Source organism: Pogona vitticeps, chromosome 6, assembly GCF_051106095.1.
Source record: "Pogona vitticeps strain Pit_001003342236 chromosome 6, PviZW2.1, whole genome shotgun sequence".
Lineage (NCBI taxonomy): Eukaryota > Metazoa > Chordata > Lepidosauria > Squamata > Agamidae > Pogona > Pogona vitticeps.
Genome location: NC_135788.1, coordinates 4294623 through 4321054, shown reverse-complemented (window position 1 = coordinate 4321054; position 26432 = coordinate 4294623). Strand labels below are relative to the sequence as shown.

The window sequence follows — 26432 nt, the reverse complement described above, 5'->3', positions numbered from 1 at the left end:
CTAGTGGCCAGTTCCGGTACCTTCATCTTTAGAAATATATATTTGTAGGATTTTTCTTTTAATATTTTTTCAGAATGTAGACAAGTGAATCAGTAGATCCTGATCCTGCCGAGAAGGGGGTCCTATTGTACTGATTTTCATCTCCTTTGTCTAACGCTTGGCTGGCTTTTGTTGGGGTTTCTTATACCTTTGAAATGGACGACCTTTGATGTGTGTGTTTTTCAAATGTGGTTGTTTGATCAGATGTGTCTGCCTCTTCTAGCAGTTGAAAAGGGGAGGGGGGAATGCAGACAAGTGGTGGCTTACGAGGGGGGACGTCTTATACATGGGGGCATCTTATACACAGAAAAATACAGTATAAACACAGATCCTTACTATGTCTCTAGCTTGAGGCTTCATAGGAAGGAAATCTCACATTACTTTTTTGATTGGTTTGTGCAGGCCAGTTTGACAGCATGTTGAGGTGGCGGATAGAGGCCAGATTTTTGTGTGTGGAAGGTGGATTTTTAACATGGTGAGAGCCACTTCATGGGTTGATACAATTCTAGACTCGCAAGAACGTCTAAGGGAAGCTCCAACCTCCTGGTGATGCAGGAAATGCTTCATTTCTGTTCTGTTTTTCATCAAAACAATTCATTTCTTTAAAATGAGAGAGGAAGTTGCTACCACCACAATAATCCCAGGAGCCAGGATATCCTGAAATAATCATCATATGGACCACCTATGAATGGGGTGATGAATCCAGGATGGCCATGTCATTACAATGGAAGTCCAAAATGCTCATAGTAGTTGACAAGAAGTTCTACCATGAATTATGTACTAAATCATAATCACATCTCCTAGCATGCTTTTATACAGAAATATTAGTTCCCAACCTTCTGCCATGGGTGAGCACTACTTGCTCCATGTGTAATGCCTTCCAGTGTTTTACACCACAGCGTCCATCATCTCCAGCCACTGAAAGTACGGAGGCTGACGGGACTTGTGACCCAAAACTTGACATCCCATCGGAGAAGGCTTCTCATTCAATGAGGGTCTTTAGGAAAAGAGACTGTGAAAAAATTCGTTCAGTTTGCCCAAATGAGCAAACTGATTTTATTCGTATTCCCCAAAATTAACAGGAAAGGGAGTCATCCATTTCCCATGGCTCTTTGAAATTTACGACTCAAAGACAGCAAAAAAACTGGCATTTTTCCCCTAACAGCAAAAAGAAAAAAGAAAAAAAAAAGATAAAGAAGACTTATGGTCAAAGCCCTGTGATGTTGACATAGACCAGAAATAGTGACATGTGCATCCGAACTGGGCACGACAGTTAGAGAGAAAAACAGTGAAAAGGTCTTCATTTCCATTTGACGCCTTTCACCAGTGTCGAATATTCTTCAACCAGAGCTTCTGGGCATTTGATACCTTGTCCGCCCATCCTTGTTATGTCTACCAGCAACACTGACTTGGAGTGCATCCTTATGCATGTCTACTCCAAAAGAAGTCTTGGTAGGGTATAATCCTTGGTAGAAATGTGAAAATCTCTCACCCTTAAGGCTGTTCTCTTTCTCTCCATCTCAGCTGCATTTTCTCCCTCCTCTCAACTTTTTGAGTTTCTTTCTAATGGAAATCTGTGCACATCTCGACACAGTTTCCCTATTGTAGGCATTTATGGGTGCGTTTAGCTAGTTCATGCACCATTCTCCATCAGCTAAGCCCCCCCCCCGGGTGTATTTTCTTCAGTTGTGTACATTTTCACTGTCTACATTGGAAAATGTGCATTGCTTTGTCTGGGCTCACAAACAGCCCAGACACTTTTCTATTGTGTAAACCTGTGGTCCCCAACCTTGGGCCTCCAGATGTTCTTGGACTAAAACTCCCAGAAGCCTTCACCACCACCTCTGCTGGCCAGGATTTTTGGGAGTTGAAGTCCAAGAACATCTGGAGGGCCAGGGTTGGTGTAAACCTTTTGAGTACATCCCCTCCCCCCATGAGCCAGGGCAAAACCACTACTTTTGTCAAAGCTGCGGAAACCCAAGGAAATTTTTCCCCATCTATGCTCCAAAGGGCACAGGTGTGAGACCGAAGGTTTCTTGACCTGTTCTGAAAAAAGAGTTCTCATTCAATGTGAGCAGAGATCTATCCCAGCTCCCTACCTATGGTCATCTACAACTTTGGTTTCCCCCGGTGTTCTTGGACTGCAGATTCCAGAATCCTTCACCACTAACTGTGCTGGCTAGGATTTCTGGGAGTTTTAGTCCAAGAACATCTGGGGACCCAAGGTGGAGAGCCACCACTCTAGTGCAACGTCTCCCAACCTTGGACTCTTGGACTAAAACTCCCAGAAGCCTTCGCCATGAGCTGTGCTGGCTAGGGTTTCTGGGAGCTGTAGTCCAAGAACATCTGGAGACCCAAGGTTGGGAAGCACTGGTCTACATCCTAATGATGGACCATCAGCTATACCTGAAGCCTTTCCATGGACTGTCAATGTGATCCTGAGCACACCTGTCTGAGAACAGATGTCACACTGAGATCTACTAAGCTTAGAATTAGGCCCTCTGATAGCATGCCTGTGAGCCAGGATTGTTAGATTTTCCTTCCATAGCAGTACATAAATGTTTATACACATATGCATGCACATATGCATATGTATATATGTGTTTATACACATCTACATGTGTTTCTAAAAGAAATTTGCTTTTAATGGGGGGGGACAACATTAAAGAACTTCCTCTTGGGTCATTTTACACCAAATGTTTGAACGGGTGGGGGGGAGATGAAGAAGGATATGGTGAAATAAAGATGGTTGGAGAGGGCATTTTGTTCAAAGGCGTCTTCAGTGCTAAGCCCTTGGGACAGCAGGACACGCACAATGCAGAACTGCTTCAACTGGAGGTCTGAACATCAATTTTTGCACTTAGACATTGCTATGTTTCTTTTCTTTTATTCCACTGAGATCTATTTTGGAGTTTGAGAGTCTATGTTATTAAAGAGAAAATGTAATAATAATGATGATGACAATAACAACAATAAAAAACATTTGTTGTGACATTTTTGTCAGAATGATGATGGCGCGGAGGGAACACAGCCTCGAAGAGTTACAGAGCATATATCTTAATTATTTGCTTTTTTAAAAAAAAATTACATTGATCCTCCTTGCTTGTGCCACGTTGCTCAGAATAATGTAAATATTTGGTTCTCCCACAACTCATGAGGTGGCTAAAGCTGAGAAAGTATGGCTGAAATCCTGTTGCACAGTTATGCAAAAGGCTTAATTTTTGGAAGTGGATTCCTGTAAGTTGAGAAATCTCTTGTAAGCATTATCCATTGTCCGCAAAGTTATGCAACACTGCATGCAACACATAACTAGGGAGATATTGTAACTTAACGGCAATTGGCTTTGAAATGTTATGCCTTCTGTGCCTCTATGCAACAGGATTTTGGCTGCTGAATGCTCCCTAGAGATACAAAGAAACCTTATCCCATGGTGACTTGACACAGTGAGACAGAGTGACGAGGATTCTTCAGCTGCCGTGAGAATGGTTCCTTCCAGGGTGAGGAGGAGAAACCATAACCCTTTCCAAAGTTAAGCACACACATATTTTATTATTCTGAACCCACACAGACCTATGAAGCAATCCCAGGTTGATTGCTTACCAAGATACAAGCAACCCATCGCATGCTTGTGCCATACATCAATCCACGCAAGAACTAGGCTGCTACGATCATTCTCTTAAATTGTGTACAAGTGCACAAAAATGGTCTTGGAAATGTGGGAAACTGGCTCAGAAACCAAGGCAACCATCTTGCCCTCTTTCTGTGAGGAGGAAGTGTGCCATTTTGATCTAAGACAAACTGGAGTAAAGTTTATAGCCCTAGTGGTCACACCCTGCGCCAAGTTGGTGATGAGGTATCTGGAGACTGTTCTAACCACTACATATACTGCCCAAGCAAGGGGTAGCAGTCGTGGACCTCCAAATGCTCTCAGACTACAAATTCCATCATCCCTTATAAGCATGGCCAACGGCGAAGGATGATGACAGCTGCATCCCAGTAAAATCAGGGTAGGGCACCATTACCAGACACACCCAAGCTGGAAGTGAAGTGGTTCCCAACCTTGGGTAACCCAGGTGTCCTTGGACTGCAACTCCCAGAAACCCTGACCAGCACAGCTGGTGGTGAAGGCTTCTGGGAGTTGCAGTCCAAGAACACCTGGGTGACCCAAGGCTGGGAATGAGAACCACGGCTGTAATTCGACATCCCCACTAAAGCAACATCAGTACAAAATTTGCTATCTCGGACAAAAATGACATTTTCCCTTTTGAGATGGGGTCTGGCTTTTGAAATCATCCTTTGCCATAATCGCCCCCTCCACAGAAAGACAACACCCAGTGTCTTAAACTCAAGTGTTTTTTTACTAATGTAAACTCACAAAAATAGTAAGCTGCTGTTCTGCTCATAGGAAATTCCACTTCCTGAGATTGTGGCTCCATCATCTGGGACCACAGAGTAGCCCCTTTGGGATGTTCCAGAGGATGGACACTTCCACAAAAATTCCGGCAACTGCCAAATGGTGTACGGGAGAAAGAGATTCCCATATAGACTCATTGATTCGTTCCGAAGACAAAGTATTAATTCCAGCTGCTGCTGATGTAGCAGTTTTAAAGTATGCAACATCTGGAAGAAGGGTGCATCTGAGCTTATCTAAATGGCGTGTCCTGAAGCAACGAGAATGAATTCCAAACATCTTGGACTGCCAGGTGAGCTGTATCCCATTTCTTGAGTGCCACAGAATGGGCCCCAAACCCTGAGCCTCATAGTCATAGCCTTGGACTTACAACCCCAATAATAATAATCTTAGAACGGCAGAGCTGGAAGGGACCCTCTAGATCATCAAGTCCAATCCCTTGTCAAGGAGTTATAGCGGGGGAATCGAACTCCCAACCTCTGGCTCCACAGACATAGACTGAAATCAAGCAGAAGCCTTCATGACTGGAGCTGAGTTCATCCCTCTGAAGGCTCACAATTTCCATAGCTGGGGTGGCTGAAGGTCTCCTGGTAACCATGAGCAGCTGGATCGAAGCATAAGACCAGGGACCTCCCAGGAACACGGGAGGCCAGCCAGCGCTTCAGATTTTTCAGACAGAGGAGAGATCATTTGGGCCAATGCTCCGTTGGGGGCTGATCCTGTCCAGCAGAGACAACTGTGTGACATAATTGGTGGGGCTGGTGTCCTGGGAGACGCTTCGGTGCTTCCGGGTGAAGCTGAGGTAGCGTTGGTAGTGCCACTTACGTAGCCGCTTCTTGAACTCAGCCTGAACCTAAGAGGAGAAAATAGTGGACCGAAAGGAAACAGAGAGTGAATGCTATATCTGAGCCAGACATGGTGCCTTTTCTTGTATAAGTAGGAAGGAAGACAGCTCCCCCTTTGTTGACTGTTTTGAGTGAAAGGGAGATCTTTCATCCATGATCCTGGGTGAAGGGACAGGCTGAAGGAGGAAATACAGTGGTGCCTCACTAGACAGTTACCGTGCATGACAGTTTTTTCGCTAGACATTGACTTTTTGTGATCGCTATAGCGATTCGCAAAACAATGATTCCTATGCGGAAATTTCGCTGGACAATGTTTGGTCCCTGCTTCGGAAACCAATTTTCGCTAGACAACGATTTTGACAGCTTCCTCCATGCTTGCAAAATGAGTGTTTTCGGGACCTAAGCTTCGCAAGACAGCGATTTAAACAGCTGATCGGCGGTTCGCAAAGCGGCTTTCCTAGGGCCGATCTTCACTAGACAATGTCGATTCTTCCCCATTGGAACGCATTAAACAGGTTTCAATGCATTCCAATGGGGAAATGCTTTTTGCTAGATGATTATTTCGTAAACAGCGATTTCAGTGGAACGGATTATCATTGTCTAGTGAGGCACCACTGTACAGCCCTGTTTCAACTCAGCGGCAAGGAGATCTTCCCTCCTCTGCTCAAGAACAGAGGTTGGTGACTGCTTGGGTTGGGGTGGTGGATAGAGATGGAGGTATTCATATATGAATATGAATATCCCCACACAAGTGGCATTAACAAGGGTCCAGCCCCATGGGGCCAGACAGCCCACTCACCGATCCACGCCATCTGTGAGCCACGCTTCGACCTTGCAGCGAGGTTCATCCTCCAGCTTCCTGCTAGGCGTGGCGAGTGGCGAATCGCGTGCTGCGGAGCCACTGGTAGAATCATGCCGTCCATGTCCGCGGCAGATCGGTGAGTGGATCCTCCAGCCCCATGGGGCTGGACCCTCATTAATGCCACCTGTGCGGGGATATTCGTATATGAATACCCCCATCTCTAGTGGTGAATACTCGGAACGGGTGTTGTGTACATTTGTGTTTGTTGATTGTGACACCCCAGAATTCTCCAGGCTGACGCTGTCCAAAGATACACATTTGCCCATTTCTAGTCGAAATTGTACAGGAGCTGTCCAAGGTTCTGAACGCTGCTCCTAAACAGGTCAGCGCTGACTTAGAGGGCCAGGGAAGCCGTGGTGTATAATTTCAGCAGGGCCCAGGAGCAATGCAAGACGAATTAAAGCCTTTTGGCAAGCTTTTCTGGAATAAATCAAAGCACTCCCATAATTCACTCAAGGTCTTTTCTGGGAACCAGATCACAAGAGAAGTGCATGCCTTTCAAAGTCCTTGGAAAGCTCTTCACATGGCCACTTACCTCTCCGTTTAAGAAGCAGTAGAGGAGGGCAACCACAAATCCCTTTTTTAAAAAGAGAGAGAAGAATGAGAAATAATTACACCCTCCACAGCAGGAGACAACAGCTAGAATCATGTAGAAGCAAAAAATCTCACTTTGGTTAAAAAATTGATAGAATCACAGAATCATAAAATAATTGAGTTGGAAGGGGCTCATAAGGCCATCGTATCCAACTCTCTGTTCAAGGCAGGAATCCAAATCAAAGCAGATCTGACAGACAGTTGTCTAATTTTTTTTCCTGAATGACTCCAGTGTTGGAGCATTCACCACCTCTTGGGTTAATTGGTTCCATTGTCCTACTGCTCTAACAGTTAAGAGGTTTTTCCTGATATTTAGCCTAAATCTGGTTTCCTGCCGCTTGAGCCCATGATTACGTGTCCTGCACTCTGGGATGATCGGGAACAGATCCTGCCCCTCCTCTGTATGACACCCTTTCAAATCTTTGAAAAATGCTATCCTATCACCCCCTCAGCCTTCTGTTCTCAAGGCTAATCATGCCCAATTCTTTCAGCCTTTCCTCATAAGGCTTGGTTTCCAGTCCTCTGGTCCTCCTTGTCACCCTCCTCTGAACTTGTTCCCATTTGTTAGCATCCTTCTTGAAGTCTGGCATCCAGAACTGGACACAAGACTCAAGGTGAAGCCTAACCTGTGCTGAATAGATGTGTCAAGACTTTTTCTTCATGGAGAAGAAAATTCGCAAGTACACATTATACATCCTTAACTCCAAAAAAATATAACTTTCCTCCTCCCTGGTAAAAAAGAATAAAAACGGGAATTGCGTTCGAGAAGGCCCTCACCTGAAAAGAGCCCAGGCCGAGTTCAATGTACAGTCTGGCCACCATCCCAATGCTCTCTGGGAAGAAGGCGAAGATGACGTAGTGTGCCCCAAAGAGGGGGATGAGGAGGAGAGTGGATTTGGCCAACCTCCTGGAAGAGAGAAATTTGAAAGCCACTCAGTTTAGAAATGGCATCCGAACATTCCCTGTGAGACCAACAGAGGAGACTCATATGATGGTTTGCTAATAGCATACTGGTTCCTACAGACAAGGAAGAACGGAAATCCTCATCCACCCTGCCTGAAGAACTGAAACATTCTTTTCCTCACCAGCAAAGAGAGTGAGGACTTTTCTGTTATTGTCCACAAGAATTCTTATACTGTAGGAACCCACCCCCACCCCGTATCCTCTGGAGATCCTGAAAACCACAGATAATACAGTGGGTTCTATACATAGCATGTTCTCTGGCCAGTTCTGGTAACTATATCATGGAAATGCCTATTTCTGGGTTCTTTTAATATTTTTAACATTTTGAGACTGCAGATAAGTGAAGCCACGAATATCGATCCTGCAGATACGGGGGTCTGGCTGTACTAGTGAGACCAAGTAAATTCCCCCCCGCTATAAATTTCCCAAAAGCAGCAATCTGTGGAATGTTATAGTCATTCCTGTGCAAAAAGCCATCTTTCCTATCAAGGAAACAGAATGGCAGCCCAAAGAATGTTCCTGTTTTGTTCAGAAAAGCAAAGACCTAGAAAAGGGGGTGGAGAGTAAATTGTTGCTGTTTAGTCGTTAAGTCGTTTCCAACTCTTCATGAACCGATGGACCAGAGCACGCCAGGCCCTCCTGTCTTCCACTGCCTCCCGGAGTTGGGTCAAAGTCATGTTGGTCGCTTCGGTGACCATGTCCAGCTGTCTCGTCCTCTGTCGTCCCCTTCTCCTCTTGCCTTCACCCTTTCCCAACATCAGGGTCTTTTCTAGGGAGTCTTCTCTTCTCACGAGATGGCCAAAGTATTGGAGCCTCAGTTTCAGGATCTGTCCTTCCAGTGAGCATTCAGGGTTGATTTCCTCCAGGATGGATAGGTTTGATCTCCTTGCAGCACCACAATTCAAAAGCATCCATTCTTCGGCGGTCAGCCTTCTTTATGGTCCGGCTCTCACTTCCATACATCGCTACTGGAAAAACTATAGCTTTGACGATGCGGACCTTTGTCGGCAAGGTGTTGTCTCTGCTTTTTAAGATGCTGGGAGAGTAAATAAATAGGCAAAACGAACCTGGAGATTGTGTTTCCATGGGAAACCAGAAAATCTTGATGGTACAAGAGGAGGTCTCATGACAGAGACTCAGGAAATGACCAAGAATGAGAAATTCATGAGAATAATATTCTCTCCCCCCACCCCCCGTACTTCCAAAGGCCTCAAATGTTGATGGCAGAAGGCTGGTTGCATGGCAACAAACAGTGGGAGAAAGGTTTCGTCACTTACGCGAAATGCTTCGTGGGCCTTGCTCTAGTTTCTGAAGATTTTAATTTCTGCACCAAAATGCGGATGACGTTCAAAAAGATGGCGAAGTTCATCTAAAGGGAGAGAAGAAGAAATGGAGGGGGGGGGAAATCCAGGTGTCATGTTCCACCATAGCTCAGATTAAATAAATAAATAAATAAATAAATAAATAAATAAATAAATAAATAAATAAATAAATAAATAAATAAATAAATAAATAAATAAATAAATAAATAAATAAATAAATAAATACTGGAACGGATGCATCTTCACAGCGGTACCATGCGCTTGATCACGGCTGAAGGTCCAGCTTTCCCTAGCGACTCAAGACAATTGCCGGGCTTTCTGTACTTCAAAGCAATCAGATCAAAAGGAAAACTCACTAAAACTGTTAATAGGATGGGTCCCTTGATGATCCACAGCACGACCACGTTCTCTTCCTCATCATCCCAGCATCTAAGGTAGCAGATGAAAGGGGGAGCAATTTGTTTACATTAACCTGGAATAAAACATGGCCTGCTCCTCCCAGCTTTGTATTGATTCACATACTCCACTTCTTGCCCATATAATCAACCACTAATGTCCAGATACCAATTTGTCTAAAATATTTCTATTTCCTTTGCCTTGGGAAACCAGAAGATGATGAAAGGACTGGACTGAGGAAGCTCAGATGCTCAGACCCATTGCGTGACTGAGTCAAGGACAGTCTTCAGGCCTGAGCTACCTCACAAGACGTGGTGTGAGGATTTTTTAAAAATGAAAATAATGATAATTAATTATTATATAACAGGGATGTTCGCAAGTCTGTGGGTCCGAGTTCCAAAAACAAGCTCTGCCCCCCAAGAAAAATGGGAAGGGGAGCAGGTGGGTTCTGAGTTGCGACTTGAGTTCAAGTCATGGAGGTTGGAGTCAAGTCACCAGTGCGACTTAAGCCCAACTTGACAGCAAGTCCTGTGTCTCTTGAGTCCCCTATAGCAGTGGTCCCCAACCTTGGGCCTCCAGATGTTCTTGGACTTCAACTCCCAAAAATCCTGGCCAGCAGAGGTGGTGGTGAAGGCTCCTGGGAGTTGTAGTCCAAGAACATCTGGAGGCCCAAGGTTGGGGACCATTGCCCTATAGGAATAACAATTTACCCAAGCTTTTCTAATCATAAAGGATGGTTTACCAGCTCCTCCTGGTGGTGGTGCTCTGGCACTCTGCGCTGCTGACCCACGGCTACAAAGACGTCAAGGCATAGAGCTCCACCACTCTCACACACACTCTCTGCATGATCTCAGCGGGCCCCTCTTCTCATAGACATGGTGGGATTCAAACTCACAGTCCTGACTCTGCAGCCAGCAGCTCCAACCTGCTAAGGAAGGCACCTTTTCCCCATTGCCCTTGGTTCCTTGATAGGAGCATGGGTGAAAACATACTTCATGAAAGGAACAATTGTTTCACAATAGAAACAGCTCTATACAGGCAATACAAACCTGTCTGGTTTTTGTCCTTCCATGAGGCAAAAGAAAGAAAGAAAAAGGAAGGAAGGAAGGAAGGAAGGAAGGAAGGAAGGAAGGAAGGAAGGAAGGAAGGAAGGAAGGAAGGAAAGAAAGAAAAAGAAAGAAAGAAAGAAAGAAAGAAAGAAAGAAAGAAAGAAAGAAAGAAAGAAAGAAAGAAAGAAAGAAAGGAAGGAAGGAAGGAAGGAAGGAAGGAAGGAAGGAAGGAAGGAAGGAAGGAAGGAAGGAAGGAAGGAAGGAAGGAAGGAAAGAAAGAAAGAAAGAAAGAAAGAAAGAAAGGAAGGAAGGAAGGAAGGAAGGAAGGAAGGAAGGAAGGAAGGAAGGAAGGAAGGAAGGAAGGAAGGAAGGAAGGAAGGAAGGAAGGAAGGAAAGGAAAGGAAGGAAGGAAGGAAGGAAGGAAGGAAGGAAGGAAGGAAGGAAGGAAGGAAGGAAGGAAGGAAGGAAGGAAGGAAGGAAGGAAAGGAAGGAAAGGAAGGAAGGAAGGAAGGAAGGAAGGAAGGAAGGAAGGAAGGAAAGGAAGGAAGGAAGGAAGGAAGGAAGGAAGGAAGGAAGGAAGGAAGGAAGAAAGAAAGAAAGAAAGAAAGAAAGAAAGAAAAGAAAGAAAGAAAGAAAGAAAGAGGGGAAAAAAAGGGGGAGCCTAGGGTGTGTGTGTGTGTTTGCCTGCCAGCAATCGGTGAAATATAGTAGGGGAAAAAAGGGGGAAAAATCACCCAGTATTCTGCCTGTAAATCCTAGCCAGGATCCATGTGGATGATGTGATCACTGGTGCTCCTGCAGACAAGAAATAAAAGGAGGGCAGATTTTTTAAAATACAATAAATGATAGGAATATGTAAGCTTTTTTTAAAAAAAAATACTTCTGCAATTCTACTCTTTCTCATAATTTAAAACCTTGTTTGTTTTGTTATCCAAACAAGACCTCAGCAATTTATTCTCGAAGGCTTTCATGGCCGGGATCTGATGATTGTTGTGGGTTTTTCGGGCTCTTTCGGCATGTTCTGGAGGTTTTTCTTCCTAACGTTTCACCAGTCTCCGTGGCCAGCATCTTCAGAGGACAGAAGCTAGAATTCTCCTGGACCAGAACACAGACCGAGTTTTAGCTCCAGTCCTCTGAAGATGCCGGACACAGAGACTGGAGAAACGTTAGGAAGAAAAACCTCCAGAACATGGCCAAAGAGCCCAAAAAAACCACAACAACCAACATCAGCAACTGTTCAGCTGTCGCTGTTCTTCTGTCATGTATCTGTTTTATGACCTACATGTTGTTCTCTCTCTATCTCTCTCTTAATTCTATCGAATTTGGGTTCGATCCGGTGGCGACACAGCTCTCATTTTGGACCACTCGGGACACGGTCCAGGGCAAGCTATATTCTAGTGCCGGGAGGAGGCACAAAAGACAATGAGGACCAGCCTGCCCTTAATCTGTGCCCAATTCCAGACCGCTTTGGTCTGGTAGCAGGGTTGCCTCTTTTTGAATGAGACTAGAGACGGGCACGAATCAGCCGTTTGTGCCACTTTGGCAGAGAACACAGGCATTCCGTGGTCTGGGCCACCCGGCCCTTCCTGCAGGCACCTCCTCTGAAGCAGCCCCTTGGCTGCCCTGCCCCAACCCCCCTGGGTGTGGCCTGTGATGGGGCAACCGCTGGAGGAGGTGGGGTGCCGAACCACAGAACACCTGTCCGGCCACCTGCCAAACCAGCACGGACCACTGGACCGGCGTTTTGTGCCCATCTCTAAACAAGACAAACTCCACTGAACGGGAGGAAGAGATGAGAGCTTCAAGGAACACGAGTCAGCCCCCCCATATATGTTAGGATATTTGTTTGTTCAATGCAGGGATGGCAACCTGTCCCCGACAGAGGTTTCGTACTACAAATCCCATTGCTCTTTGGCCATGCCTACTGGGCCTTCTGGCAGCTGGATGTCCCAAGGGTTTAGAGCAGTGATGGCGAGCCTTTTTGAGCCCAAGTGCCCAAATCAGCAGGTCCCCTCCAGGCTGGCTTGCATCCTCTGGAGGGGGCACCTTTTCCCCCCTTCCCAAATATAGACAGGACCCTCGTCGGGACTTCCAGCACTACACCCCACCCCACATGCTCGCTCTCCTGCGGTACCAGAGACGCAGTCAATGGGCAGCCACGAGGGGCGCCCGAGCGTGGCTTCTCCTTTGCCTCCTCCTGCTGCTCGATTGCCTCCTCCAACGCCACTCGCAGGCTCTCTTCAGCCCGGGAACAAGGCAGCAGCGTGGGTTCAATGCTGAGCCCCAGCAGCGAGCAGTGCCGTTCCCCGCAGCGGGCTCGCATGGGCAGCAGCATCGGCATGGCTCACATCCCAACAGAGAGGGCTCTGCGTGCCCACTGTGGCACGCGTGTCATGGGTTCGCCATCACTAGTCTAGAGGGTCACTGTTTCCTGACATCTGGCTTCATGCGTACAGATGAAAGGGACCAGCCCATCTGATTTGGATGAGAAGTGGAATCTGCAATCCAGATTCACTGGATGCATGCGTGCAGGATGGGGGGGATCCAGAACCGTGCACTAACCCCAGCCGATCAGGACGAATCTCCAGCCGTACTGCTTGTCGGGGACGAACGTCAGCACCAGCAAGGTCTGTAGATACATGCCTTCCACCAGCAACCAGAAAAAATTGGCTAAGATGCTCAACTGGAAGAAAGCCACCGCTGCTTTGCACGTCACCTAAAGGACAGGGGTGGAAGAGAGCAGGTGGTTTTCAAAACCGGAGATGACTTTGGACCCGGCGTGATGCTGATTGCTAGAGATGGACACGAACCGTACTCCGAACCAGAAAACACCATGAACCGGGCTGGTTTGTGGTTTGTTCTTGTTATTTGTTTAGCCAAAGCAAAACATAGCCCTGAACATTTTTTCGCTTGGGGCTTCATTTTGCTTTGGCAAAACCGGTGCCCGCCCTCGTCGCCCCCTTCCCCACTGCCCCTGTCTGCTCCCTACCTGGTCCCGTGCCTCATCCTTTGCCATCGGCATCATCTTCAGAGACAGAGGCCCAGCTTTCCTTCCAGAAGCCAGGCCTGCTGTCTCTGCCCACGTGCAGACCATCTTCCCTTCCCTTCCCTGGAAGTCTCTGGTGGCAGTGGCGGGCAAGATAACAAAATCAGGTAGGGAGATGATGTCACGCTCGCTGGGGTTGTGACATGCCCCCCGTGAGCACAACATGCCCTCCTCAAGGGCAACACGCCCACTGTGAGTGCAACACACCCACTGTGCACACGGGGGGGGGGCAGCGGAGATCCATCTGCACAGCCCAGTCCTAGGAAGCCCACGGATCGGCACCAGGCCACAGACTGGGGATTGGGGACCCCTGCACTAAGTTAACACAAGGGTGGGGCAAAACAAAGAGAAATCAGTAGAGAAATGTAAGTCAAAACAGGAAAATGTCAAGGCCAGGTGGTCAAGAGCACCTTAAGCCTTTAACAGAGTATTGCAGGTAAAACTGCATACCGTAGACACCAGACAGTGGTCCACGCTGTCGTCGGAGAACAGGACGGCATCCTTGATGAAGACGGCCACCGCCCTCAAGATGAACGAGAGAAACAAATGCATGTGGATATAATTCCGAGTACAATGGAATTTCCTGGAAAGGAAGCAGAAAAGGAAACTATTATTTGGCAGAGTAACGTCATTGCAATGGACCTGATAAGGGACTCAGAGCATCCGGCCAAGGTAGCCCACGACTGGAAGAAGCCACGGCACAGTCAAGTGTATAAACCCCTGTGTCTTCTCCAGGAGCCACATGCCGTTCTTCTGAATGCCGTCTGAGAAATAATAAGGCCATTTTCCAGAGTTTGATCCCCCGTTCAATCTGCTCCTAACAGCAACTCATGATTCTTGGGGCATGCACTCACACTGGCTTGGGGCATGCGTGCACACCCCTGGAAATCATGGCGGGGGCTTTTTATTTGCCATTTAGTTCCTGAAAGCCGAGATGGCTGAATCGCTCAGAGGCTGGGAGTTCGATTCCCCATTTGTGCCTCCCGGAAGAAAACCCAACCTGGGTGGCCTTGGGCCAGCTTCACCGTCCCACAGTGCCCCTAGAGGAAGGGAAAGATAATGCACTTCTGAGGACCTGAGAAAACCTTGGAAAAGGATCACCATAAGTCAAAATGGACTTGAAGGCATATAGTTATGGATTATTAGAACAGGGCAAATAAACTTTCCTTCCAAATATTTTGGACCCCATCCCAGAATCTTGAACCAGTTTTATTAATTAAATCTTAATGAACAGATACGTCTGGTATTAACAAAGCCCCCCCCACATGCCTGTTTTTTAGCCTTTCAAATGAAAAAAATAACACACTGAGGGGACTTCCTGTTTTAAAAAATAAGGCTTTGCAGGGATAAAACAGTTGTTGTGGGGGGATTATGTATAAAGGGAAGATCAGGTCACCAGGGGAATTGTGATTTTGGACCAAACCTTCTGGGGTGAAGGAGGGGCACGGCCTGCTAGGGCCTGATGGAGGGCAAAGGGGTTCCCCACTCCATTTCCTCAAAAGTTGCAAACCAGCTCTGCCTGGGATTAATCTTCCAGAGGCAAATTCTGGCTTTGGAAAGATTTTGACAAATAGAAGGAATCCTTGGGAATCCACCCAGTCCCTGGGGGATTACAGAAAAGATGCACTTACCGGAAGACGGTAAAGATGAGAAGAGCAGTCATGAGGGAAGCCAGAGACGTTGCATAGCCTGTTGTGTAGATATGCCAGAATGTCAAATAGTACGATTTCTGGGAGGGGGAGAAAATTCGTAAGTAGAGATTCTTAGAAAGAATTCAGATCCCTGAGCCGTGGAGAAGGATGAACCCAATTCCGTGGGAGCAGTGAATCCATACCAGATTTTACTGGAGCTCTCCACAGTGCTTCATCCTATCTCCAAAACAGAGTCAGCCACTTGGATAGCCCTTGCAAAATTCGGATTACAACTTGGATAGCCCTTGCAAAGTTCGGATTACAACTTGGATAGCCCTTGCAAAGTTCGGATTACAACTTGGATAGCCCTTGCAAAGTTCAGATTCACCGTACCCTTTGACATTCGATTCGCCAGCCCTCTCTGCTTTGAAAACCAGGAGATTCCTCCACAGGAAGAAAAAAGGATATCGTGTGTCTTCAACTTCACAAGCAAGGAAGAGAAAAGCGAAAAAAAACTTGCCTCCCCTGCTAGTTCTCACTGACCTGATCTTCTGGGTCCTTTGTCATGTCTTCTTCAAATCCGCAGGCAATGGAATATGGTGGGAATGGCTCTGACCAGTATGTGCCTCGGGTGCAATTTCTGTGCAACAGCCCTGTGAAAAACACCGCAGTGAAGCAACCGACAGGGCTGAGAAATGGTAAGAACAACATTTCCTGGCCCCACGCAATGTCAGCAGTATACGTTGACACGAGTCCTATTCAGTCATTATGTGGACTGGCTCCCAGAAACATGCTTAGGGAAAAGGGCCTCTCCATCCTGCTTTCTCCTCAGAGAGAAATGAGGGATTCATAACCTCAGAACAGCAGAGCTGGAAGGGACCCTCTGGGTCATCAAGTCTAGCTCCTGCCAAGGAGGCCCAGTGCAGGAATCGACCTCCCAACTTCTGGTTTCTCAGCCAGAGACCTAACCCATTTAGCTAATGGGTACTCTCTCCTTGTGAGCAAGAATCCCAATTTTTCCAGGGCTCTGGCTTACATGGAGAGCCTCCTGTGAGCAGGAATTCTCTCTCTCTCTCTCTCTCTCTCTCTCTCTCTCTCTCTCTCTCTCTCTCTCTCTCTGCGGACATGTTACTCGTCACTCTTCATGTGGAGAAAGGGACAGAGCAGAGAGAGAGAGAGACAGAAGGTCATTCTCTCTAAGCGTGTAACCGAGAACTAGAAGAGTAGTGACTGAACAGGGCTATTGTCATTATTGAAAAACAAGCTGCCAATAAGCTTAAACTAGGAGAAATGGCAGCAAGGAACATTGCCACTGGCCACATTGACTGGGGGGAAGTGGTGGTTGGGTCTAGGAAAGTAATGTGGCCATGCTAGAGCCAGTACTGTTTGTTATAACACATAAGGAGGGGAATTTTTTACCTGGATCCTTCCTGCTCCATAGCAGTTCTAGGTGGTATGGACAAGAGGTCCCGCAGCCAGTTAGCAATAAAGCTAACTGTATAACCTGAGGAATGTATGAAATGACCATCTATGACCTAGTGAATGACTAGGGTCTTCAATAAGAACTCTCCTTGGTACGAACCCCTGGATTCCTCTCACTAGTTTGGGAGAGAAGGGACAAAGCAAATTTCCAAACCTCACTTGTCCCCTTCTCTCGTCAACCTAACTTGGGCAAGTGACTTGATTGACTACGACTCCCAAAATATGACAGTGAGAATGGCCTGGTAGTTGTGGGAGTTGTTGTTCAAAAAAAGAGGATGGTTTCCGAATCATTGGTTTTGGAAAATCTTGCTTGCGTGCTGTAGAACCTGTCAACCTAGTTGTAGGGGTTCTGCTTTTTGCCTTCAACCCAGCTAGGCCCTGACCGAGAAATACACTGAAGACAACATTTCTTGCCACGTATGTTGGTGATTTCTTGGAAAAATCCTGGACATGGGATCATGACCACTTCCCCGAACATGGCTTTGGGCCAGCAACTCAGTCCGTCCCAGATTCCTGGGCACCCTGGAGAGAAAGGAAATGTGAAGCTGTGGATTAGAAATGGACATGAATGCTTTAAAAAAACAAATCACCAAAATTGTTCAAAAATTTGCTAATTTGTCGATTCGTGTCCATACGAATCAATGTCCTCAATGAATATGAATCAACAAATGTTTAGTGATTTTTGATTCATTGATTCATTGTGCTATAAAATGGCACCCCAGTCACCCAGAAACACCAAAATTGCACAGAAGCTTCCTCTGACTCTCCTCTACAATTACTCCAAGTTTGGTGAAGATTGGGTTTCCCCAAGCCAGCTGTTAAAGGGCATGTTCCTTGGTGGACCCACTTTGTGGGTGAATCCACTACGTGGATGTCTGAAACCCAATCTTCACCAAACATGGAGGGATTACAGAAGTGAGTCAGGGGAAGCTTCCCTGCAATTTGGGTGTCTTTAGGCTTCTAGAGGGAATTTTCCTGGGGCACCCTCCTTTTGAGTGGGCATCCAAAACCCAAACTAAATCAAACCTGCCGAGCTTATAGAAGAGAGTCTGGGGAAGCATCCCTGTGAATCTGGTGTCTCTTGGTGCTTAGGGAGGCATCTTATAGAGTTTTAAAATTAAAAAACACAAATTATGAATAGAGTCATTGATTTGTAATTTGTAATTTGTAATTCGTGATTCGTTGACTTCGATGAATCATGAATCAAAACGAATCACTATTTTTCTGATTCATGCCCATCTCTACGGTGGATATATTTATTCATTTAATGAATACTCTACCAGAAGAGGGACTTGCTGATCACTAAGCATGAAATACCCTTTAATATAAAAAGCTTAATAAAAATTTGATGTGAAAACAAATAGCTTAAAAACGGAATGAAAAGAAGCGTGTAACAAAATAAATCACTAGCACTCATAGGGTCAGTTTCCCCTTGGGGGCTACTTCGAGCCTTTAGACCACCCTCTGCCCACCCTAAAGTACTGTTTATGAAATCATCATCCTAATCACCGTCAATCCACATATTTGCACAGGATACTCACTATGCTTTGGTTCTCAACCCTGGGTCCCCAGACATTCTTGGACTACAACTCCCAGAAGCCTTCTCCTCTAGTCTTATTGGCCAGGATTTCTGGGAGTTGTAGTCCAAGAACACCTCGGTTACCCAAGACTGGGAACTACTGCCATAGTGTAAAAGCATAAATGAGGCAGGAACATCCAATTATAAAACCAGGCCCACAACCGCTACCTTCAAAACCTGGAACCAGTGATTCGTTTTTCTCCAAACAGTGAGCTTCATCTTCCATAATCTGTTGAAGTATTTTACACTCTGGATGGATTGAAGCAACCTGGACAAAAGAAAACAGTCCCCATTATTTCGTTGAAACACATTAATCCACTCTTCAGATGCACACCGTCTCTTGCTCTCCAAGGCGTCTTAATAAGAACGCCAGTGAAGTAGAACTTAGGATAAGAGATGTACTTTAAGCTGTTGCATGTCCTAAAATGTTCCCGACAGATACACTTGCCAAACTAAGGATGGTCTAACATGTCTTACAAATGTTGCAGTGTTGAGCGCTCAGAGAAGTTATTCGTTTGACTGCAACTCCCCAAGTTCCTTCAACAAATCTCGACCCTGGAAGCTGGAGACCAGAAAAGGTGGTATATACATATACACAAATTGGATCTCTATCTTAAAATTAGAACCCAATTGCGAGTGTCAGACGGTACGTTTTTCAGGGAATCTTAATGGTCAAGAAAGAGGGGGGGGGGAGATAGAAGGGGGAGGAGAGAGAGGTTGTTATATAACTGTTGTAGACCATGTCATGTTCAACTCATGACAACCTTAAGAGGGTTTTGGAAATATGGGAAACGTGTAAGGATTGGTTTATTCTTGCCACTCTCTAGTGAGTTTCCATGACCAAATAGGCATTTGAACCCAGGACTATAAGCCCTGTTCTGCCAGTCTACCCACTGCACCATACTGGCTGTCAGAAACATATACAGACAGATGATCCCGGATTTCATATCATATCAGACCACACAAAGAGCCAGTTCTCCATAATGAAGTAAACTGATTACTCTGAAAAGGGCAATCTGATTTCCATTTCAAAAGATTCTATTGAGAGCTTCCATATACTATATTCCAAAATATTTCTATTGTATTTTTTTTCCCGCCTTCCTTTTTTGGCTGCCTAAGATGCCCTTCAAGAATGGCAAACATATGAAATTGTCTACAGTTGGAATACGTTGATGGCTGCTTTTGAAAAGGCACGAGAGGAAGAATTAAGATACAGCCGTTCCATTGTTGGGTGTTTAATATAGAACGGTGGGAAATGGCACGCCACATCTTGAGTCAACAGATGAGCTAAGTCCAGACTCTGCATTGTTTTTGCTGTCAGACACCTGGGGAACTGAAAGAAAGGAGCTGGGCTCTATTCCAGATGTGCTGTGGTAGCGGCTAACAAGGATGAGATTTTCAGATTTATTGGACTGTATATTCTGCAGTTGTGGGAGAGCACCTTATGGACACCTAAATGTGGGTCTCCTGGAAGAAAAGGCCTAATCTGGACATCTTTCAGACTCAGCTAGGCCTAGCTCCCCTACAACTTCCTGTTTCTGCCCTAGTGCTTGCTGGGACCTTTCTTTCTGAACAGGAAGCTAGGCCTAGCTAGGACTCAAAGTGTGCCAGTTTAGGCCTTTTTTCATGCTCAGGTGTTTGTAAGTCACGTGTTCTTGTTGTTTAGTCATTAAGTCCTGTCCGACTCTTTGTGACCCCATGGACCAGAGCACGCCAGGCCCACCCATTTTCCACTGCCTCCTGGAGTTGGGTCAAATTCATGTTGGTCGCTTCGATGACCTGTCCAGCCATCTCGTCCTCTGTCGTCCCCTTCTCCTCTTGCCTTCACACTTTCCTAACATCAGGGTCTTTTCCAGGGAATCTTATCTTCTCATAAGATGGCCAAAGTATTGAAGCCTCAGCTTCAGGATCTGTCCTTCCAGGGAGCACTCAGGGTTGATTTCCTTCAATATGGACAGGTTTGATCTCCTTGCAGTCCAGGGGACTCTCAAGAGCCTCCTCCAGCACCACAATTCAAAAGCATCAATTCTTTGGCAGTCAACCTTCTTTATGGTCCAGCTCTCAGTTCCATACATCGTGACTGGAAAAACCATAGATTTGACTATGTGGACCTTTGTCGGCAAAGTGATGTAAATCAGCTAGAACTCCCATAATGGGGAATTATGGGGTTGTTAGTACTGAAAATCCCACTTCTAGTGGCTAACCAAGAAGAAAACTTACAAATTCTTCTCCTTAGGAATTTTTCTCCAGATACCTCAATGGCCTGATGCATTTAGAGATTTTACAGCTCAGCCATACTTTGAAGTTAGCACCACCACATGCGCTATTCATGGTGATTTTAATTTTGCAATCATTTTTTTCTTAAGTTACCAATGCTCAGGAGCAGTTCTGCACATTGATTTTAGTTTCATGCATGGGGAAAATAAAGGAATCCTGATGCAGGATTGTAGTACGGTCCCTCCAACACTGTGTGGATGTTTGCACCATTGCCTGGACAGAGGGAGAGATGTAAATTCAAAAAATGTGGCAAACTGTTCACACACCGAAGCAAAGTACAGAAAAAGAGTAAGTAAGAATATAACAAAAGACACTGCCAAATTCAGGAAGTTATGGTTGCAATTTACTTCATAAGAATTTGCCAAGCACCCTCGGCCAAGCGACTGCTTCTCTTGGTTCCTTGCTGCCAATATTTTGACACTGAACTAAATAATTTTTAACTCAGAAATTGGGGGACTTAGAGGGGTGGATTTCTTAATAAATATGTGTGACAATGCCTGAAACTACCTCTGAATGACAATCCCCATTGAAGAGAATTCTTCATGGAGGTGATACACAGAGACCTCTAACTACAGGACTGAAATCCTTCCTTCCTTCCTTCCTTCCTTCCTTCCTTCCTTCCTTCCTTCCTTCCTTCCTTCCTTCCTTCCTTCCTTCCTTCCTTCCTTCATGAACTTAGAACTCCAGAGTTGGAAGGGACCCTCTGGATCATCAAGTCCAGTCACTGTTAAGAAGGCCCAGCGGGGAATCGAACTCCCAACCAAACCGCTGAGCTATCCAGCCATTCTTGGCTCTGCTTCTTTCATTGCCTTAGCAGTGGTGGCCCCTGGGTGTACTTTGCTTAAAAATTCACGTTCTGTTTTTATGAAGCAGATTCTGACATGAAAGTCGCTCCTTGGCTTGTATTCTATTGACTGAGTCATTAAGATTGTTCTTATAGGAAGAAGAGCTGCTTCTTCAGACTTCTTTGTACTACAACTTCCAGAATCCCCCCGTCTAGCATCTAGCAAGGGGTGGCAGGATTCTGAGACTTGTCGTTCTGAAAGCAACGTTTCCACACTTTGGACTATATCCATATTCAGTATTTATTGCTTTGATCTTCTGCAATTATGTTAATGATGCCTGGCAAATCAGATTTAAATAACCAGACATTAAAATAAAGTAGAACATTTAATTAACTGCAATGCTTAAAATATCATCCTTAGTTAAAAAAAAAAAAACACCAAGGAGAATTGATGCACTAAAGATCAAAGTCCTGTCTGTTAAATATATCTTCCTTCTAAAAAGGGACTGTTAGTAATACACACTTCACATCAATATGTGAATGCATGAATATATGAAGTATTTTTCATTCTGGATTAAACTGGGAGCACATTTAGAGGTAGCTCTGTAGTTCAGGTAAATTTCAAGGAAAGCCTGAATTTTATTTTATTTTTTATTTTTTTGGAAAGAGCAGAAAAATGGGGGTCTCCATGTTTTCCCACATGCACACAGTCAGGTTGTAGAGAAAAGTGCTGCAATTTATTTGGGGCCTCAGGTAAGACAATGGAGGAGTTTCAAGAATAGGGAAAACTTGCCTGAGGAAGGACAGCAAAGATGGGGCCAGGCTGGCCTCCAGTGGGAGGGAGTTCCAAAGTCTGGGAGCAGCCACAGAGAAGGCCCTCTCCTACGTCCCCACCAAATGCACCTATGAAGGTGGTGGGACCGAGAGAAAGCCTTCCCCTGTTGATCTTAACACCTGAGCAGGCTCATAACGGGAGATGGGAGCAGGGGGTTGGACTTGATGGCCTTAAGAGGCCCCTTCCAACTTCATGATTCTATGAATATCATTTGATTTGATTCCAGTGAACACATGTGCTGGAACTGGACCAAAATGAAGTGACCCACGTTAAAAAAACACACAAACCACGAAGCCCTAATAGGAAGCCAAAAAAGTGTGGATAGGTATGCATTGGGTACAGGTTGGTTCACAATGGCACTATATTTTGTGGTTTCCATGAAAAAGAGCCAAGCCGCTGTCCCCACATGGAAGTGAACAGTGGGACAATCCCCATTACATTGGACGTATTGTTTGGACCTTTGTGGTCAATCCGTCCGTCCTGTTGTGTCTGGATGCTTGTGAGTTTGTGTGTGTTTAAGTTCAGAACGGGAAAAGGTACCGATTTTGTGCAAAACCAAGAGTTTTGCACAAATTCTGTTTCGTACAAATTGCGAACAGCAACAGTAGGTTGAAGGATCACTTGGCATCTCAGTCTGATCCTGGAACCGTGACTCTCAAGCGCATCGGAAAACTCTCAAAGTGCTCTTACACTATATCGAGATTCCTAGTCCACAGTCACAGCAGTGCTGGGACTTCTTCAAATTCTTACCAACAACACAGATGTTAAAACATGGACATATTCACCTGGAAGGAACCTGTTTTTCAGTGTCACAAGGCAATCCCACGTTGGGTGCATTACAGGAGTCCAAACCCAAGGAGATTAGAGTATGGATCAGTATGGCAAAATAATGGGAAAGATCCCAGCCCAAAACTATGGAATTGGAGCATATGAAATCCAGCTGCAGCTTTTTGAAGAGACGAAAAGACCAGAACAGTCTTAACGCATCAGTTCAACTTTATAAATACTCGAGATATTTTGAGCTCTCTTACAAATTCAAAGTAGGAGAACTCCAGAATCAGCCTGATGTGCTGGAGAGGCTGTTTGCCAAACGTCTGAAGCAGCACAGCACAACGCTTTCCCTTTTAGCTCACCCTTTCGTGACAGATGTGTCTGGTGTGTGTTCGTATGTGTGAAATACGAGTGAGTGAGTGAGTGAGTGAGTGACAACCCCATATGTCAAGATAATCCTTATGAGAAGCACTATGCGATGATCCTCTTCTTTTGGAAAATCACCATAAAGACGGGCTTGTGCATAGAACAGCGATGCTCACAGAATAAGGATGCTTATAGATGTCAAGGAAAATACAGTGGGATCCCCATATTTATTTATTTATTTATTTATTTATTTATTTATTTATTTATTTATTTATTTATTTATTTATTTATTTATTTATTTATTTATTTATTTATTTATTTATATTTTATATCCCTACTGTATCCTACTGTAATCTTAAGTGTACCACATAACTCCCAATTTCTGTAAAACTCTTTCAGGTGTGTTTGCGTCTCTCAGCCAGTATTTCTCCTCCAAAATCTCTCCATACGGTAAATAACGGCAGTTCAGATATTTCTAGAGGGGGGGGGGGGCTTGTCAACTTGTTGCACTGCAAACAACGCAGAACCTTCTAACACCTTAAAGACTAACCAGATATATTTGGTTTAAGCTTTCATCAACTCAGCCCACTTGTCCAGATGCCATTTTAAGATAATAATTCCCTTTGAAATTAAAAATAAATTGAACTCGCTTGTGATTTTCCCAGTAAACCAAGAAGCCAGCCCCTGCAAGCATCTTTTGGATGGTGATGATGTGCCATCAAGTCAATTCTGACTGATGGTGACCTTTTCCCAGGTAGAGAATATGCAGAAGTGCATTACCCTTTCCTTCCTCTAGGGGCTCTGTGGGATTGTGCAGCTTGCCCAAGGCCACCCAGGCTGGCTCTCCTTGCAGAAGGCTCCGTGGAGGAATCGAACACCCAACGTCTGGCTCTGCAGCCGGAGACCGAAACCATTGCGCAACATCTGGAACACTATAACCCACATTCCTTTCCGTGAGATCTTGGTCCGCACGCCAGCTCCACGAATAGGTGTCACCACCAGATCCTCTTTCGTCTTTCTCCCACGCCAGTCGTGATGCCTGATACACCCCTCTCTGCCTTCCACCCCCCCAACCACCACCCCAAGGAAGCAAGAGATTTCAAAAACCCTTTCACTTCTGCTCCTTAAGCTTCGGTGTCATATTTTGACATGTTCTGTGACTCTTTTGTTATCCCAATTAAAAGTTAATCGCTGTCAAGCGGCTTCGCGTGCTTGAGCATAAGGGTAATTATGATTCTTAGGCATTCTTGTCAGGCACTGAAAAACACATCCACCCATGCCAAGAGAGTTTTCTTTAGACAGAGAAAGAAAACTCTGAAAGAGAACAATAAAATCTCAGAGAGAGAGAGAGAGAGAGAGAGAGAGAGAGAGAGAGAGAGAGAGAGAGATTGCTTGTAGTGTGACAGTAAGAAACTGAGGATTCAAATTTTTCCGGAATCACAAAACTCAGGATGTAACTTTGAACAAAGTTCTTTCTTTCCGACCTTACAGTATCGTTGTGCGCCTTGATGGCTGGATAAGGACTTGGGTCGGAAGTTCACCTTAAGTTGTATTGGCAACTTGACTCGTTCCCCCCCCCCAGCAACTTGACTCGTGATTCGGAACCCACCAAAGTCGTTGTTGTCGTTGTTGTCATCGTTGTTGTCGTCGTCATCATCATCATCATCAATCTCATTTTTAATAGACATTCAGGCTTAGGTGCTGGAATTCAAGACTTGGTACCAAAGACTTGGATTTAGACTTCGGGTTCAGACCCAAAAGCTTGCCAACATCCCTGATAGCTACTATGAATTTAATGGATGGAGATTAAGAAGTAGGAAGGGGTAACATATTAGGTCATACGGAGAGCCCATACCTTCTCTTTGACCGGGCAGGGTTGTCTCGAGTTGCCCAGACTGTGATCCACACCTTCTCTTTGAGCTAAACTGGACTTCTGGTTGTTTCCAGGAGCATGAACCAGGTCAAAAACCATCCCATATTAACTTTGGCAACATATGCTAGCAGGTTAGATAAGGCATACAAATCCCTTACTTGTTGAAAGGAGTCGGACACGACAGCTATGAATCTTTGTACTTCTACTGTGTCGGGGGGGGGGGAGGAATTTTTCCCCAAATCCAAAACTCTACAACAGATTTCTGGTTTAAATCGGAAGTCCGTCATTGGCATTTAATGATCTGTTCACATGCTTACCTGCTGTTATACCTAAATATGAAAATCATGGCAAAAAAATCAAAAAGCCACCTAGAGTGGTCGTATAGACCAGATGGGCGGGATACAAATCAATCAATCAATCAATCAATCAATCAATCAATCAATCAATCAATCAATCAATCAATCAATCAATCAATCAATCAATCAAAAAACAATTTAGAAAAACATCAAAAATCAAATACGTATTTCGATCCAAATACATGTATCTGATGTTAAACACTCACATTTCAGGTGTGTGTGTGTGTGATAGGAAATCTTCACCCTATGATCTATCTTTTTGACATTTCAAGTTCTCAAGTCATGATTATGACTGGATGCTGGGACATGTAGTACAGAATCTTAATTCCACCCCCGCCCCCACCCCAAGCTCTTTGCTTCCTTCCTTCCTGTTTGGAGATGAGTGTGATATTTACAGAGAGAACAAGAGGGAGTATAATCAACACTTTCGTAAGATGGCTGGAGTTGAAATTTAGCCAAAACCCACACTTAAAAACAATATTTCAAATGCCACCGCGTTCTGCTTTAAAACACCAAATGTTCTCCAGAATGTTTCTTTTCAGAGATGCTTTTTTTTTTTAAAATGAGGTAGACTAAGGACAATCTTAACGGTTGTTGGTGTAATTTCTTAAGGCATCAGTTTAACTGAAAGAAAATGTTGATTGAAAATTCTCCCCATTTGTCTAGATGGGTGGGGTATAAATCTAATAAAATAAATAAAACAAATTTGGTGCCCCTTCGGCCCGGCCTCCGTTTCAGACCCAGATTTCAGGTGAACTTTACTCTGGTGTGAACTGAAAAAGGAAAGAAGGATTTTGAACCCCAAAGAACTCTGCAATCAGGAAGAAACCCTGGCTTGGCAAGTTCCTCCGAATCCAGCCATTCACAGACCACAGCAGTCGTTGTTTTTTTTAGTTGCGACCCGCTTTGGTAATAGCCAAGTGACCTGAGACACACACACACACACACTCC

General features: G+C 45.1%; 1 protein-coding gene across 1 annotated transcript; it reads right to left on the bottom strand.

The window, feature by feature from the left end:
• Positions 1-4378: 4378 nt before the first annotated feature.
• Positions 4379-25224, bottom strand: LOC110088847 (vasoactive intestinal polypeptide receptor 1). Its single transcript, XM_078378258.1, has 13 exons — positions 25108-25224; positions 18388-18487; positions 17055-17162; positions 15702-15811; positions 15159-15256; positions 13978-14110; positions 13044-13197; positions 11216-11276; positions 9393-9465; positions 8992-9083; positions 7529-7658; positions 6693-6734; positions 4379-5303 (listed from the first exon to the last, which is right to left on the bottom strand). The coding sequence occupies exons 1-13, from the start codon at positions 25222-25224 to the stop codon at positions 5121-5123; spliced, it is 1401 nt and encodes a 466-aa protein (XP_078234384.1). The 3' UTR covers positions 4379-5120.
• Positions 25225-26432: the final 1208 nt, after the last annotated feature.

What these genes read in the sequence shown, in the direction of transcription:
- LOC110088847 (XM_078378258.1), bottom strand. Translation starts at nt 25,224, where the DNA reads ATGGTTTTTGACCTGGTTCATGCTCCTGGAAACAACCAGAAGTCCAGT. An exon ending in CTCATCTTTACCGTCTTCCG is followed by an intron (nt 14,111 to 15,158) that starts GTAAGTGCATCT and finishes CTTCCTTTCCAG; the next exon opens with GAAATTCCATTGTACTCGGA. An exon ending in AGGCCCACGAAGCATTTCGC is followed by an intron (nt 7,659 to 8,991) that starts GTAAGTGACGAA and finishes TCTCTCTTCCAG; the next exon opens with GAGGTTGGCCAAATCCACTC.